This window comes from Xenopus laevis, chromosome 7S (genome assembly GCF_017654675.1).
Source record: "Xenopus laevis strain J_2021 chromosome 7S, Xenopus_laevis_v10.1, whole genome shotgun sequence".
In the NCBI taxonomy this organism is placed as follows: Eukaryota; Metazoa; Chordata; class Amphibia; order Anura; family Pipidae; genus Xenopus; species Xenopus laevis.
This window is the reverse complement of record NC_054384.1, coordinates 105031496-105048482: the sequence shown is the minus strand read 5'-3', so window position 1 is coordinate 105048482 and position 16987 is coordinate 105031496. Positions and strand designations below refer to the sequence as shown.

At 42.3% G+C, this 16987-nt stretch overlaps 1 protein-coding gene and 1 long non-coding RNA gene across 3 annotated transcripts; one reads left to right on the top strand and one right to left on the bottom strand.

Moving 5' to 3' along the window:
• Window positions 1–1605: 1605 nt before the first annotated feature.
• LOC108705054 (zinc finger protein 70) lies at window positions 1606–10757 on the bottom strand. 2 transcript variants are annotated; one of them, XM_041571676.1, is made up of 3 exons: window positions 9911–10757; window positions 8345–8451; window positions 1606–6245 (listed from the first exon to the last, which is right to left on the bottom strand). In XM_041571676.1, the coding sequence occupies exons 1-3, from the start codon at window positions 10083–10085 to the stop codon at window positions 4125–4127; spliced, it is 2403 nt and encodes an 800-aa protein (XP_041427610.1). In that variant the 5' UTR covers window positions 10086–10757; the 3' UTR covers window positions 1606–4124. The 2 variants fall into 2 exon arrangements, with proteins under 2 accessions (XP_041427610.1, XP_041427611.1); XM_041571677.1 differs by having other exon boundaries at window positions 8345–8480; window positions 9911–10050.
• A 627-nt stretch (window positions 10758–11384) lies between these two features.
• On the top strand, window positions 11385–13622 carry LOC121396586. The gene is made up of 3 exons (XR_005963090.1): window positions 11385–11519; window positions 12267–12443; window positions 13147–13622. It is a non-coding gene; the product is annotated as an uncharacterized LOC121396586 (long non-coding RNA).
• The last annotated feature ends 3365 nt before the right edge of the window (window positions 13623–16987 follow it).

The following is a 16987-nucleotide window of genomic DNA, read 5'->3' as shown; positions in this document are numbered from 1 at the left end:
AGGAAGCTTGTATTAAACTTTAATTTTCACCATAGTTCCCCTTTAGGGCAGAGACAGAGGCGAAGATTCAGGAAGATTTAGTAGCCTGGAGACAAATTGCCTCTTCTTCGGGCGACTAATCTCCTGAACTGCCTCCCAGAATCTAAATCGCCAGCGGGATGGAACTCTTCGTTTTCCGAAGTCGCCTGAAGTTGCCTCACGAGGAGACTTCAAAAACCAAAAGACTCCAAGTGCCATCCCACCGGCGATTTAGATTCCAGCCAGCAGGGAGGCAGTTCGGGCAGATGCCCGAAGAAGAGGTGATTTGTCGCCGTCCAACTAATCTCCCTGAATCTTCTCGTCTGTCTCTGCCATTAAATTACAGGTACAGAGTGAGACAAACAAGTAAGGAACAGTTCTCCGCCAACTCCACACCAACAGCGACCCAAGTCACAGCCCATCTGTGCAAACCACCCATACCAGCAATGTCATGGCAACTTTTCGCAACACTTCTTTGTAATTAGGGCAGACTCCTTCCCTTAGCTATTGATGGTTATGCCCCATTAAAGTTTCAACAAATCTTGCATGTGCTATAACCCAGTGTTATGGGTCAAAATGAGGTGATTTATTGAACACACAAAGATGGATATTAAACCCATCCTGAATGTTTTACTCTTCAAATACAGACAACTGAAAAGGCTAAAATAACCCATATGGCGTGCCCAACTTTATTCAATTAACCATGACCTTCTAGGTCTCAACGGAGACATCCAAATGTCATGTCTCTGCTATTCTCCTCACTTTGGGCATTTACAGCAATGATTATTCACAGTTAATGGTTTACGTTTTGGAGATGCATTGCCTGGAATACATGGACCTCACTTGGTTGTCCTCACTTCTATATAGAGGAATTGCTAATTAAAACTCAATAAGTAGTAGAAAACCAATGTAGGACTTGAAATTTTACCATCTGGTGACATTTGGTGAAATACCTGTTCTAGGTTTACAGCACATGGAGCAGAGATCATCCAAGTGGAAGACAAACAATGGATAAAATCAGGAATGTTCAATTTTTGATTCTCAGGGCACTACATTTCCCAGCATCCCACAGACCATGGCCATCTCTAAAGACACTTGAATGGACATATACATAAATGAACAGCAGAAGATGGCTGGAGGAGGAATAAAGGCATGCGGATGTCATGGGGGAGCCACCTACTATAAATGTGTTGTGCCGACCCTAAATGCTAAAACCTAGAATTACATATAAGTAGGGATGTACTGAATCCACTATTTTGGATTCGGCCGAATTCCCGAATCCATCTTGGAAGATTCGGCCGAATCTTGAACCAAATCCGAATTTGCATATGCAAATTAGGGGCGGGGAAGGCAAAAGTGGAAAAAATTGGTTTACTTCCTTGTTTTGTAACAAAAAGTCACGTGAAATCCCGCCCTCCGCACAATTTGCATATGCAAATTAGGATTCGGTGCATCCCTAGATATAAGTTCTGAAATGCAGTAAATTTACTTTTTTTTTTTACCCTTTTTTATAAAACATTGGCAATATTATACAGCCATATGGAATAACAAGCTTTATTTATAAAACGTTATACCATCAGTCAGAAATTAAGAAAGGAAATTCATTTTTATTATCGATAAAAGAGCATGCTGTGCCATACAAAGAATCATAGGTAAATGTTGAATTTCAGCAGAACATAAAATATTCATAGTAAATACAGCAGTTTACAGTAGGAATGCACCAAATCCAGGATTCCGGGATTCAGACAAGATTCTGCCTTTTTCAGTTGGATTTGTCCGAATCCAAGTGCCTGGCCGAACCACTCGCACGTGCGCAGTTCTCTTTCGCCCTAGTTTCCCTAAATTACATATGCAAATTATGGTTCGGATTCGGTTTGATATTTGGCCGACTCTATAACGAAGGATTCGGGCGTATCCTAAAATATTGGATTTGGTGCATCCCTAGTATACAGGATATGACTAGAATCAACTACTCTCTCCAATGCACCAATGAGGCATATGAAGTATTGTACAGGGCAGAGATACAAAAGCATGATAATCTCCAACTGTCACCCAACCACGTTGCAGTTTCAATAGCAGAGATAGAGGATGGTATATCTGGACATTCACAGAGTGGCACAACTCATATAGACAACATGAACTGCTTTGGCATGTAGTGTTTGCTGTTATTTAATGTAACAAGGGGTGCATGTGCTGCCATACCTGCAATGGACTAACGTTGCATTCATGGCGGACAGTGTCTTTACTTCTTCTTTACACAAACTGTCCCCAACGATGACATTTATGAAAAATAGCGTCAGTATAAAAATAACTTGTAAAATGAAATGTATCTCTGTAAGGGGGCTTGGCTACCAGGGACTGGACTTTCCGGGAAAAGCAAGTAGCTGGCAACACCAACTATGCCATGCAGAGCAGCAGTGCTCAAAGTGCAAACAGAAATCTGTCACCCGGGGTAACTTTTGGAATCATTTAAGACAGCAAGTTTCTGTAAGCAATGAGAAGCTACAAAGTGCAAACAATTGCGTTACTCATTCCCATTACCTCCTAATCTCACATCTTTTGTACCCCTTCACTTGCTCACGGACATAGCTCAAGCCCCCACTGTCTCTGGAGCTATCTTCAGGGTTTGCCAAGTCCTGGGGCACACATTTGTCCTACCTTGAAACCCTACATCAACAATAGGATAGCGGGGCAGGAGCTATGTCAATATGGTCGGACTGGGCTGATAGGAAATTAGGAAAAATAACCCGGTGGGCCCTTCCGCTGGTGGGTTACATTCTGATCTAGAACGTAGTGCACTCTTCCCTCGCCCACAAGTAAAGGTAAACAGGAGACATGGCACATGGGGGGTGTAGCAAGTGTATTCTGGCTTCAGGTGCCATTATTGGTGTGTGGGCCGGGCGAACCAGAAGTGATAGTCCTGGTGGGCTCCTCACCCCAGTCCAACACTGTATGTCAATGAACGTGCCAGCTAAGAAGTGGCGTTGTAGGTCATTCACAAGCACTGGTGCTCAGTGTTTGTAAAGGATTAAGGGTATGGAAGAACGGTGCCTATCCAAGACCATGTTGCTCTCAAAGTTAGCTTCTGATGTTAAAAGTTCCTAGTCATAAGTATGTATTTATTTATATATATATATATATATATATATATATATATATATATATATTTATTTATTTATTTTTGAATCTGCCTAGGAGTATCCCTTTCAGAGTCATACTGTGAATGAGGTCTGTGTCTGAGCCAAGCTTAGCAGAAGCAACAAACAGGCTAAAACTTAACGAAACAGGACAGAGAAAAGGGAGATGTTATCGTATAGGGAAATTGCTATTAAGTATAGAACCGAAGCTGCATGGTTAATAAAAAGCTTCCTAATTCTGCATAGCATCTATAAAAATGTATTTCATAAACGTTATGCTTCACGCCACGTTTCAAAGTCAACTCCCACTGGCACAACGCATGGAGGAATAATTTAGGATTTTTGAAGTTTACAGTATTATAATATTTAAAAACATCCAGCATTCATTCACATTACTCTGGTCATCATGGCCTCGTCTGGGAATAGAATTCCCACCGCTCGAAAAACCTTGGAATGGTAGACATTGGTGGACTTTCACTCATGAATTGTACACTCTGAAGTCCCACAACACCACAGCCAGATCTAGAGGCGTGAGGAGATGCTTGGACTGGTAGTGCCCAGAAATGACCCATCTCTACAATAGTATCTAAAATTATGAGGAATCGGATTGCTTATCAATGCAAAGTACAGTATCCTCTCAAGGACGAAGAGGGATTTCATTGAAAAGTAAAATCCTCCGTTTTATGAGGCAGTAGAATCAGTTCCATAAGAGTTACATTTTAGTTCATGTTTATTTGGAAAAAAAATACCAATTATTTAAATGTGAAATCAATCTTGTCCCATGCTAGTCTTTATACCTTAAAACAGCATGGCATCTGCAGTTGGTCATGAGTAGAAATGCTTGGAAAAGGACCAGCACTAAACTGGTCAGAATCAGGCTATGAATAACCTACATGGTGTGGGCCAATATTACAAAAAACACTACATAAAAAAAAAACAACACACAACGAACCCCCCCCAAAAAGCAGACTATGCTGGAGTCTTTCTCTGTTTTTTACCCTTCTTTGCTTTCTTTTTGTTCTTCCGTTCTTTCTTTTTTGGATCTGAATTGTTCATCAAGGAGTGCCATAAATATCTGGGGAGCTGAGAAAACTTTGCCCCACAGCTGCACTGGAAACGTGACACGAGAGGGTGGATCCAGCTGTGCGCACGGAGCTGGTGGTACCCGCACAAAGCCTGTCCACACATTTCACAGATAAATCCAGTGTCGCTCAAGTGCTGCAGCTGGTGCCGCAGGAAATGCAGCGACCCGACAGAGGATTTGCCACAATCACACTTGTGTTTTCTTTTGACTGTAACTTTGCGACCAGAAGCCCGGCGCTGATGTTTCTTAAGTTGCGAGAGCCGGTAGAAGCGCACGCCACAGTCCGGACACTTGAGAGGTGGCTTTGGCCTTTTGGAAAATCGAACCATGAACTCACGCGGCATGGATCGTGGAAGAGACTTCTTTGTTTCTCCCTTTCCAGCAGCAGAACGGCTCCTCTGTTTTTCCCGGGCTGTTTTTTTAGTATCAGATGCCCGGACAAAGTCTTCATCAATGAAATGGTGGATTATTTCATCCTCACCAATGGCATTGTCGTCCTCATCTTGCATGCTAGCCAACATTTCCGGGGTGTACTGGAGATCTGGAAAATATGGCTCAGGTGGATAAATGCCCAACCCAAGGTTCTTTTCCTTCATGGCAGCAACATGGAAGTTATGACTCATGTGCCAGTTGAGATGTTTCACCAAGTTGCCCTTGTGTCTAAAGCAACGGCCACATTCATCGCAGGAGAAAGGCAAATCTACATCCTCAAAACCGATGACCGGCTTTTTCATTGTTTGCCAAGATCCACCCTCACTCACAATCGCTTTTTTTGCAAGATTTACCTTTTGGTCGTGGATTTTAGCACGAAGTTCCAGCTCTGACTCTTTTAAATGCCAACGAATGTGGGTAGAAAAAGCACAACTTCGTTCGAACACTCTCCCGCACTGCTGGCATGTGTAGGACTTGTTGGCAGTGCCAGGGGGGAAATTGTTGTTTATGATTTTTCCTGTGGGTGTCCTCTGAGGCATCTTACTTGCCTGGCCTTGTGATGTTGAGGGGCGCTGTTCTGTGTTGCTGCTGGTGCCCTGTTTCCCTTTCACTAAGTATTCCAATGAGCCTACTTTGATAGTGCTTGTCTGCAGGTTGGCTAAATTGGGGTCTTTACCCCAACATGTATGCTTGGCTATATTTCGGAATCTTCCAAACTGACGCCCACATTTGTCACAGTTAAACTGAAGGGGCATTGTCTGCTTATTAGATTTGCTTTTGGATGCTATTACTCTATCAGTTGAATAGCCTTTCTCACTGTCTGATGAATTGTCTAGCGTGTCCCCTAAAACAAATGTTTGAATCTCTTCCTCGTTCATTTGCTGTGCTATCTTAAGCTCCTTCTGAGCCCTTTCGCACACTTGCTCCAACGCCCTTTCCGAATCATTGTAAGAGCTCGTTCCATGACCTGCCATATGGCCGCTTTTTTGGAGGAAGTCCACCATCTTCAAGCAAAAATGCTTTTCTAAATCAGAAAACCTTCGAAATTGGCGGCCGCATCTTGGACAGTTGTGGTTTTTGATGGATGACTTTCCAGGGCTATTTCTGTGAGCATCTAGACTGCAGTAAGTAATATCTAGAGGAGATCCCATGTCCTCTTTTTGGGAGGACAACATTTCTGAGGAGGCATCATCAGCATTTGAAGAAGGTTGATGGGAGACAGAGGATTGGCTCACATTTTCTTCTGTAGTCGTTTCTGCTACAACTAGTTCCTCCACAAAAGGAAAAACTTGATCCTGAACACATTCATTGCTCCAAAGTACCGTCTGAGCATCAGTCAATGGGTTATCAGGGTGAAGCCCTGGTTGTGGTTCTTCAAGAATGGAAATGTTCTCGATCTTCTGATTCACTTGTTCTTGGCTCTCAATTTTGACAGCAGGTTCTATAAATACCGCTTCTGGATTCTCGTCATCAGAAGATGAGGAAACAACAGCATCGCCATCCAAGCTCTCATCACTACTCGAGTCATCAAAATACTGTAGAGAATGCCAAGCTGGCAAATCCTGCTTGTTTTCCTGATGGGAACACAAAGTAAGACACACAGAAAGGACATAAGTCAGTGGATTGAAATGAACAATTAATTACAGTCATGCAGCCATCTTCCGGGTCTTCGAGATCGGCATGTTGTGTATGCGCAATTTGCTGGTTTGTGACAACTGCACTTGCACTGAAACTCACGAAAATTGCTGAAGCGCCGGAAGAAGACACGAAGACCCAGAAGATGGCTGCATGGAACTCCGATGCCAGAATCTGCGCCGAGGGGTAAGTATAAAGTATGGGGCATTTCCCCCGGGGGCAGTTAGGCTGGGTGGTACGGGTTTTTTTCTTGAAGGGTTTAAGTTAACCTGAGAAGTTGTTACCTGTGCGTTTTCTGCCTGTGCCATAATTAAGTACAGGTATGGGCAGGAGCGTAACTATAGAGGAAGCAGACCCTGCGGCTGCTGGGGGGCCCTAGGAGGTATAGGGGCCCCATGAGGCACTAATTCGTATACAATTTCAATAAATGTTGGTAAAATATGTCAATCTCTAGACATTTTGGGGGCCTGAAAAATTATTTGTTGTGGGGCCCAGTAACATCTAGTTACACCACTGGGTATGGGATCTGTTATCGGAAACCCGTCATTCAGAATATTCCGAATTACGGAAAGGCCATCTTCCATAGACTCCATTATAACCAAACAATCCAGATTTTTAAAAATGATTCCCCTTTTCTCTGTAATAATAAAACAGTCGCTTGTACTTGATCCCAACTAAGATATAATTAATCCTTATTGGAAGCAAAACCAGCCTATTGGGTTTATTTCATGTTTACATGATTTTCTACTAGACTTTAGGTATGAAGATCCAAATCACGGAAAGATCAGTTATCCGAAAAACCCCAGGTACCAAGCATTCTGGATAACAGGTCCCAACCCTGTACTAAGAATACCTTTCACACATTAAAAGCTAATGCATCATCCATTTGACTATTCAATAACAATATGATGATCTGTCCAGACTGAAACTTTCACCTGTGGTTGTGACTGTTTATGCTGTTCGTCCAAGAGAGAAAAATAAACCCTTGAACATGTAGGGCCAGAATCACTAGGGAGTGCCTGACAAACTGGCATCATGCAGTGCCTGAGGCTTTCCTTGCCCTTTAAATATGTAGCAAGCAAAAGCATCAAGTATTTGTGTGCATGTTTGTCTGACCAATTTGGAATACATCAACCTTAAGTCTACTAGAAAATCATGTAAACATTAAATAAATCCAATAGGCTGATTTTGCTTCCAATTAGGAATAATTATATCTTAGTTGGGATCAAGTACAAGATACTGTTTTATTATTACACAGAAAAAGGAAATCATTTTTAAAGGGCATGTAAAGGCAAAAAAACTAAAATCCCATTTTACTTTTCCAAACCCCAAGAAGACACTGCTTGTACGCGCCACTGACCAACTTAACCGAATGTGAGTATTGTAATTCAGATCACAGCTAATTTATTTATTTTCACCCCTTAAAACTAATGGTGGTCCTACGCTTTTAAATGTGGGCGTTGGTTTGGGCAATCCCTCTCTCTTAAAAGCCTTTACTGGCGGGGGAGGATTCAGCCTTCAAATTGAAACCAATGCTCAACACACACTGAACACAGGTAATGCTATTATGCAGAGAAATATTTCTTTTTAATAAGTAAGTTAGGGACCGCCATATGGGGTTTACCTTGACGTGGTATGGTGGCTTTTCAATTTTATGATCATAACTTTGGTAACTAAAAACCCCTGTTTTGTAAACATGCACTTGCATTTATACTGAATTACTTATGAGACAGGGGCCCAGGGAAGTGCATTGTAAGTAGCACTTCCATTATATTTAAATATATTTTGATTTAGCCTTGAGTGCTTCCACAATTTCCCTCTAATATAATTTATTTAAAGGAAAACACACTATTGACTATTTCTCCCTAGGACAATATAAAGTTTTAGAAGCACACTTAAACCTTGTTACATATTACTTTCCCAGACATGGACAAGTGGGTCCCAAAGTTTACATTGGTGCTGCTCCTACTAAGCGATTAACTGCACAAAGCACGGATTTCACCCCTATGATACGGACAACAATAAGGGAGACCCCTACCAGTCTTAATGCAATGGGCTCATCCAGAGGAACATTCCCGTCCTTCAGCTCCACTTCTGCGCCAACATCGATGCCCTGCTCTAGCTCCATGGCAGCGCTCAGCCCTCCTGCAATGCCAACGACAACCAATCAGAATCTGTGGATTTCAGGGAAGTCACTGTTAATGATCAGGTCAAAGGGGTTGTTCACCTTAAAATTAAAGGGGATTTTCACCTTAAAATTAACTTTCAAGCACACGACACACAGTAGATAACAGATACGCTCTGAAGAATCCCATTGTATACTACAGAGTAGTCCCATTGTTATCTACTGTGTGTCCTCTGCTTGAATGGCTGCCCCCATGGCTACACAGCAGCTTGTTTATATAAACTATAGTAGTACTTATCTGTTATCTACTGTGTATCCTGTGCTTGAATGGCTGCCCCCATGGCTACACAGTAGCTTGTTTATATAAACTATAGTAGTACTTATGTTATCTACTGTGTATCCTGTGCTTGAATGGCTGCCCCCATGGCTACACAGCAGCTTGTTTATATAAACTATAGTAGTACTTATCTGTTATCTACTGTGTATCCTGTGCTTGAATGGCTGCCCCCATGGCTACACAGCAGCTTATTTATATAAACTATAGTAGTACTTATCTGTTATCTACTGTGTATCCTGTGCTTGAATGGCTGCCCCCATGGCTACACAGCAGCTTGTTTATATAAACTATAGTAGTACTTATCTGTTATCTACTGTGTATCCTGTGCTTGAATGGCTGCCCCCATGGCTACACAGCAGCTTGTTTATATAAACTATAGTAGTACTTATCTGTTATCTACTCTGTATCCTGTGCTTGAATGGCTGCCCCCATGGCTACACAGCAGTGTTTATATAAACTATAGTAGTACTTATCTGTTATCTACTCTGTATCCTGTGCTTGAATGGCTGCCCCCATGGCTACACAGCAGTGTTTATATAAACTATAGTAGTCTTTCTGAAGCAAATACAGGCATAGGATCCGTTATCGGAAAACCTGTTATCCAGGAAGTTCCTAATTACGGAAAGGCCAAAATAGCTTTTAAAACTTTGGATTTTTTGGATAAAATGGAGTGTATGGGAGACGGCCTTTCTGTAATTCAGGGCTTTCTGGATAACAGGTTTCCAGATAAGCTGTAATAATAAAATCGTAGTCTCTATGTTTTTGGCTACCGGGCTCGTCGACCCACATTTGAAAGACGGAAAAAGCAGAAGGTGAAGGTGAAAAATGAACGAAGACGAATTGAAAAGCTGTTAATATTATTGATGAAACAGAAAGTGAACTCCTTGTGTCAGAAATAACTGGATCTGGATCTTGGGACCTGCAAGGAAACCTAATGGCTCTCAGGAATGTCAATAATAGAAACAATGTCACTAAGTTATTGGACAGAAAAGTACAGAGACCAATCAGCCCCCTGGTTCTGGCTCATCAGTCCCGACCCCCCTCAGTCCCGACCCCCCTCAGTCCCGGCCTGCTGGTGATTAACCCTTCCGCTGCCAGCAGTAACAGCCTCCTCCTGGTGTAGGTAACGAATCAGCGCTCACCTTCCCTGCCGGGGGTCCAGCTGGCAGTCACGTGACCCGCCACAGTACAACTAAGGGGTGCGAGATACGGGATGGCCCACCGGATTCGTGCTCCCCGCAGCCAGCTTTCTCTCTCGGCCACGAACAGACTAGAGCCGCGCTGACCTGGAAGCGCAATCTCCGAGGCACACAGCATGCTGGGAGCCGTAGTTCCCACATTTCAAGCGGCGCGGTTAGAACTACAGTACCCACAATGCAACGGGGAGGAGGCGAGCGATGAAGAAGAAGTAGTGCGAGGAGAGCGCCAGGCTAAACTGGAAGGTGGGAATCCAGTCCGGGCTTTGATTGGCCGCTTAGCGCTGAGGAGAAGGCGGGGCGCTCACTAACAAACGGACTGGATTCCCGCCTCCCAATGACTCTGTAGCGTTATGTCATCGCTGTGACGCGGCCTCTCTATGTGACACTAGGGGAAGGATTAGAGTGCGGCTCAGGTGAACTTTGCCCCGGGCTCTCACCGCTAAACGGGACATACAGAAAAGCCCGTGTCAGTGAGAATATTTAGTATAGTCAGTCTGTGCCTCAGATCTTCCCGCCAAGTGACGCCGGCTCAGGGTTTCACGTGAATTTGCCCTATTTGGGGGCGCCCCTTTGCCATGGGAGAGTGAAGCCATGTATTGAGGGCACGTGACACGGCTGGGGGAGGAGTTGCAGGGCCGCCATTAGAAATCACAGGGCCCCTGGGCTCCGCCCACCCTGGTGACCAAGCCCCGCCCACTCACATCACAGTTAAAGAGAAGGAAACCCACTGGGCGCAAAAATCCCTCCCCTGTGTTGCTCCCCCCTCTCCCCTGGCTTACCTGTCCTTCTGGGCAAATGCCCCTAACTTGTTACTCACCCCTCTGCGCAGGTCCTGTCCACGGAGCTCACAGGCGACATCTTCACCCAATCGGTCTTCTTCCTGGATTAATCGGCATCTTCTGGCGCATGCGCAGTAGGAGCATTCGTATACAATTAAACAATTGCTATTGAAAGCAGCATTTGCTGAACTCCTGGTTGTTACTTTTTAAACAATGTTGCAAAAGTCTTAGTTCCCCAGCAGCAAAGACAGGTCTGTTAATCAGCTCCGTGTCTTACATTGAATCAATAGTCTGAACCAGGGCCGCAATCAGGGAGGCACAGGGGGTACAAGTGTACCAGGCCTAAAGGGGGGCCCGCAACGCTGAACTTTTGAAAGAGCTGGGCCCCCCTTGACAGCGCCAAAGCCGCGCTGCCTCCTTCCGAAGTCCTGAATGCGGAAGTGGCGAAAAGCTGAAGTGTCGAATGCGGAAGTGCCAAAAAGCCGAACAGCTGAAGTCCCGAAGCGCCGAAAAGACCCGAAGCCACGAAAATAGCCAAAGCCGAAGTTTGCTCTTTTGAGAAACGGATTTCAGTGCAGATTTCTGCTGGAGCAGCACTATTAACTGATTCATTTTGGAAAAAAAATAAAAATTTCCCATGACAGTATCCCTTTAAATAAAAAAATATTATTGTTATTTTGACCTTTAATACCATTGGGGGTTTAATAAATCATCAAGGTTTAAAAGTCCGACTAGAAGAAAATCCAACTTTAAAGGAGAAGGAAAGGCTAAAAGTAAGTAAGCTTTATCAGAAAGGTCTATATAAATACACCAGTAAACCCTCAAAGTAATGCTGCTCTGAGTCCTCTGTCAAAAGAAACAGCATTTCTTTCCTTCTATTGTGTACTCATGGGCTTCTGTATCAGACTTCCTGTTTTCAGCTTAAACCTCCAGGGCTAGGCCTTGAGCATGCTCAGTTTGCTCCACTCCCTCCTGTAATATGAGCCCAAAGCTATGAGTGAGCAGGGAGAGACTCAGGCAGGAAGTGATGTCCCACCAAGCTAATATGGCAGCTGCTTTACTAAACAAACAGAGAGAGTTTCTAGAGCTGTTTACTCAGGTATGGTAAAGCATTCTGCATTCTTCTAGCTTGCACTAATGTGGCTAATCTATTGGTAATAATCTGCTTTGGTAACTGTCCTTCTCCTTTAATAAATACCCCACTTATTGTTATAGCTTTTTATTACTCATCCCCCTCTCCTGTTCATATTTCCGTCTCTTATTCAAATCAGTGCATGGTTGCTAGGGTCATTTAAACCTTAGCAACCATATTGATGAAATTGCAAATTGGACTAAAAAGATACATAATGCAAAAACCACAAATAATAAAAAAATGAAAACTAATTGCAAATTGTCTCGGAATATCACTCTCGTCATACTAAAAGTTAACTCAAAGATGAACTACCCCTTTAAGTACTGCAATGTTCAAATCTTAGGGTCTTGCCTGACAAAAATCTGAATTTCTGTTGATGCATTTTCAGATGGAAGCAGAGTTTTTTAGTGCCACAAAAGCACCGCAGCCTGAAAAGTGATCGCCTGGATGGAGGCTGAGTCAGAGAAGCGATAACGTTACAGAATGTTCTAAACCGACATCCAGATCATGGGCACTTCCCTGGCTCAATGGGAGCCTCAATGGGAGCCTCCAATGCACTTCCCTGGTAAGTAGCACTTCCATTATATTTGAATATATTTTGATTTAGCCTTGAGTGCTTCCACAATTCCCCTCTAATATTGTATATTGGCCTGAAGCTGTGGCATAGCTTTATGTGGTTTTTCAATAGCACCCCATACCCCCCCCCTTTAAAATTAATGGTGGTCCTACGCTTTTAAATATGGGCGTTGGTTTGGGCAATCTCTCTCTCTTAAAAGCCTTCACTGGCGGGGGAGGATTCAGCCTTCAAATTGAAACCAATGCTCAACACACACTGAACACAGGTAATGCTATTATGCAGAGAAGTATCTCTTTTTAAAGTAAGCAAGTTAGGGACCGCCATATGGGGTTTACCTTGACGTGGTATGGTGGCTTTTCAATTTTATGATCATAACTTTGGTAACTAAAAACCCCTGTTTTGTAAACATATGCACTTGCATTTATACTGAATTATTTATGAGACAGGGGCCCAGGGAAGTGCATTGTAAGTAGCACTTCCATTATATTTGAATATATTTTGATTTAGCCTTGAGTGCTTCCACAATTCCCCTCTAATAAAAAAATGAAAACTAATTGCAAATTGTCTCGGAATATCACTCTCGTCATACTAAAAGTTAACTCAAAGATGAACTACCCCTTTAAGTACTGCAATGTTCAAATCTTAGGGTCTTGCCTGACAAAAATCTGAATTTCTGTTGATGCATTTTCAGATGGAAGCAGAGTTTTTTAGTGCCACAAAAGCACCGCAGCCTGAAAAGTGATCGCCTGGATGGAGGCTGAGTCAGAGAAGCGATAACGTTACAGAATGTTCTAACCGACATCCAGATCATGGGCACTTCCCTGGCTCAATGGGAGCCTCCTGAACTCTGACATTCAGCTCAGTTAAGGAAAGGCTTCTTCAGTGCCGTGTCATCATCTCAGATTAGAAATTGACATCATATAATCCGGGCTGTGCGACACAAAGATGGAGGAATCCATGGCCGTACTCCAACCACGTTATTTGATATCATCTGTTTCATGTTGTCACATAGATAAGAATCATTTACCTTAACAGCTTGATTTTCATATCGTAAATATATATCCGGCTTCCCTTTGGCTTTTGGTAAAGCAAATTTAAGTTTAAAGGGATTCTGTCATGATTTTTATGGTGACGTTCTTATTAGGGAAGCGCCGAATCCAGGATTCAGTTTGGGATTCGCCCTTTTTCAGCAGGATTCGGACTTTTTGTCACAACATTTTTCTCCATTCCCACCCCTAATTTGCATATGCAAATTAGGACCCGGATTTAGTTCCGTATTCTGCCAAATCTTTCGAAATCCCTAGTTTTTATTTCTAAATGACACTGTTTACAATGCAAATAATTCGCTCTACAATATAAAATTTCATTCCTGAACCCGTACCCGCAACCTGCAATTTGCATCCCGGACCTGCAACCCACATTCTTACCTGCTTGGACCCGCTACCCGACCGGCAAGTACCTTATCCGCAACCCGGACCCGCGACCCCCTGACCATCAAGAATCAGGAAGTGCTGTCGTTGTAAACTGGAAGTGACATCATCGGAAGTAGGCGCGATCAGGAAAAAAAAAGGAGCAAAACAGGAAGTGCTGTCAATGTAAACCGGAAGTGACCTCATCAGAAGTAGACATGATCATAAAAAAAGAGTAAACTTTGCTATTGAGAAGACCCGCGACCTGCAAACCAGCAGAACCACCGACCCGCATCTTTACCCGCACCCGGAACTTCTACCTGCAACCCGCAGGTTTTTGCAGGTAACCCGAGGGTACCCGACCCACTGCAGGACTCTACCAGCAAGTGTATTTTTTAGTTGTGATATAAGTGCATAGGCACCATCTCGCAAATTATTGGATAAATACAAAAAAATCTAACATAGTGTTTAATTATAATAAGCAACATTTATTTTGGAGTTTTTCTGTGGAGACGAATGTAAAAAGGAATTTCACACAATTGTTAAATGGGAGAGTTTCATTCTGTGTTCCACTGTGCTTAGGCATAGAAATACATTTTGTACTACACATAAAAAACACTCAAAAGTTAAAATGTTTAATATTTATTTAATAAAAGTTTTTTAAAAAATGGAAAAATATCTCTATTGATCCAGAGGAAGGCAAAAAACCTTACTTGTGACTTTTGTCAATTTGCCACAAGTGAGTAAAAAATTCCTTCCTGACTCTTAAGGGCGATGGCACATGTAGTATTTCACCCACTATGATGTCCTCAGGGAAAAAAAATCTTCACTGAAAAAACAAAATTAAAAAACTCTAATTGGCACTCCTGCCAGAGTGAGGCATGAAACGCGTCAGGTGACTAGACACAGTATGGTTTAGTTAAAGCTCTCTAGAATGATACCTGTTCATGTTTTTAATGACTACTTGGTAATAAAGTTTTTTCATTGATTTTTACACGTGGTTGTAAAAGGCTCCCGTCAATTCACTTTCCATTGGGACACAGCTGATTCTGGCTGGAACGGAGTCCAGTCGACGGGTAGCCACCACGAGGGTAACTATAAGACCAGCCACATGTGAATGCTTTCAATGTACCAAATGTTAGGGCACCCCCAATGATTGTAATCACTAGTTATGGGCACATTTTTTTTCACCTGCCGTGGCAAATTCCGTATTTCGCCATTTGCAAATTTTTTCACTAAACAATTTGCCGAAGAAAAATTTGCAATGTAAAAAAAGTCGCAGAGAAAAAAAACGTCTGTAAGAAAAAACACCCATTGACTTTAATGAATTTGGACAAAAGAAAAAACGCCCGTTGACTTTAATGCACAATGACAAAAAAGTCGCCATAAGAAAAAAGGCCCATTGACTTTAATGCATTTGGAGCAAGAAAAAGTGGCGCAAGCGTGAATTTTTTTTTTTTTTAAATTGTGTTAAATAAATAAATATTAAACTTAAGAGTCAGGAAGGAATTTTTTACTCACTTGTGGCAAATTGACAAAAGTCACAAGTAGGGTTTTTTGACTTCCTCTGGATCAATAGAGATATTTTTCCATTTTTTTTTTAAATTGTATTAAATAAATACATTTAATGCATTTGGACAAAAGAAAAAACGCAGATTGACTTTAATGCATTAGGAAAAAAAAAGTCGCCATAAGAAAAAAGGCCCATTGACTTTAATGCATTTGGAGCAAGAAAAAGTGTCGCAAGCATGAAAACATTTTTTGACGCCCATTGTCTTCAATGTGTTTTGTGAATTTTTCGCAGTTTCGCAAATCTCTGCAGTTTTGCAAACAGGACAGATTCGCTCATCACTAGTAATCACTTACAGTACCTGATACCCCAGTGTTACTCCTGTTAGCAGAAAACTAAACCAGCCCAGGGTATTTGTGAATGACGGATCCTCTTTCTCCCTTCTTCTTGTTACAAAATCCTGAGGCTGATGCATTCGCAGTAGAGCAAAAGGCCAACTTTTTTGTTAAAGTGTGACCTTTAACACTACTGCGCATGGAAAGAAGGATGGAATAGGATCGCTCATTCACATGTAACCTGGGTCAGCGCGTTTTTCTGCTAACAGGAGATCTGGGGTATCAGGTAAGTCATTATCATTCTTGGGGGTATCTTAACATTTTTCACTCACCATTGATTGGACTTCTCCTTTAATATATTATAACAGGGGTCCCCAAACTTTTTTTTACCCGTGAGCAACAGTCATATGTGAAAAGAGTTAAGGAGCAACACAAGCATCAAAACATTCATTGAGGTGCAAAATAAGAGCTGTGATTGGCTATTTGCTGACCCTTATGTGGACTGACAGCCAATAGGAGGTTCTGTTTTTTTATACAGGTATGGGACCTGTTATACAGAATGCTCGGGACCTGGGGTTTTCCAGATAACGGATCTTTCCGTAATTTGGGTCTTCATGGCTTAAGTCTACTAGAAATTAATTTAAACATTAAAGGAGAAGGAAAGGTTAAAACTAAGTAAGCCTTATCAGAAAGGTCCATCTAAATATACCAGTAAATCCCCAAAGTAGTGCTGCTCTGAATCCCCTGTCAAAAGAAACACAGCATTTCTTTCCTTCTATTGTGTACACATGGGCTTCTGTATCAGACTTCCTGCCTTCAGCTTAAACCTCTTTGCCCTGGGCAAGAGCATGCTCAGTTTGCTCCTCTCCCCCCCCCCTCCCTTCTCTGCTGTAATCTGAGCCCAGAGCAGGGAGAGACTCAGGCAGGAAGTGATGTCACACCATGTTAATACTGCAGCTCCCTATCCTAAACAAACAGAGAGTTTCTAGAGCTTTTTACTCAGGTATGGTAAAACTTCTACAGAATAAATATAGCATTCTAGCTTGCACTATTGCAGCTAATCTATTGCCAATAAAATGCCTCCGTAGCTTTCCTTCTCCTTTAAATAAACCCAAAAGGCTTATTTTGCTTCCAATAAGGATTAATTATATCTTAGTTGGGATCAAGTACAAGCTACTGTCTTATTATTACAGAGAAAAAGGAAATAATTTTAAAAAATTTGGATTATTTGGATAAAATGGAGTCTATGGGAGACTGGCATTCTGTAATTCGGAGCTT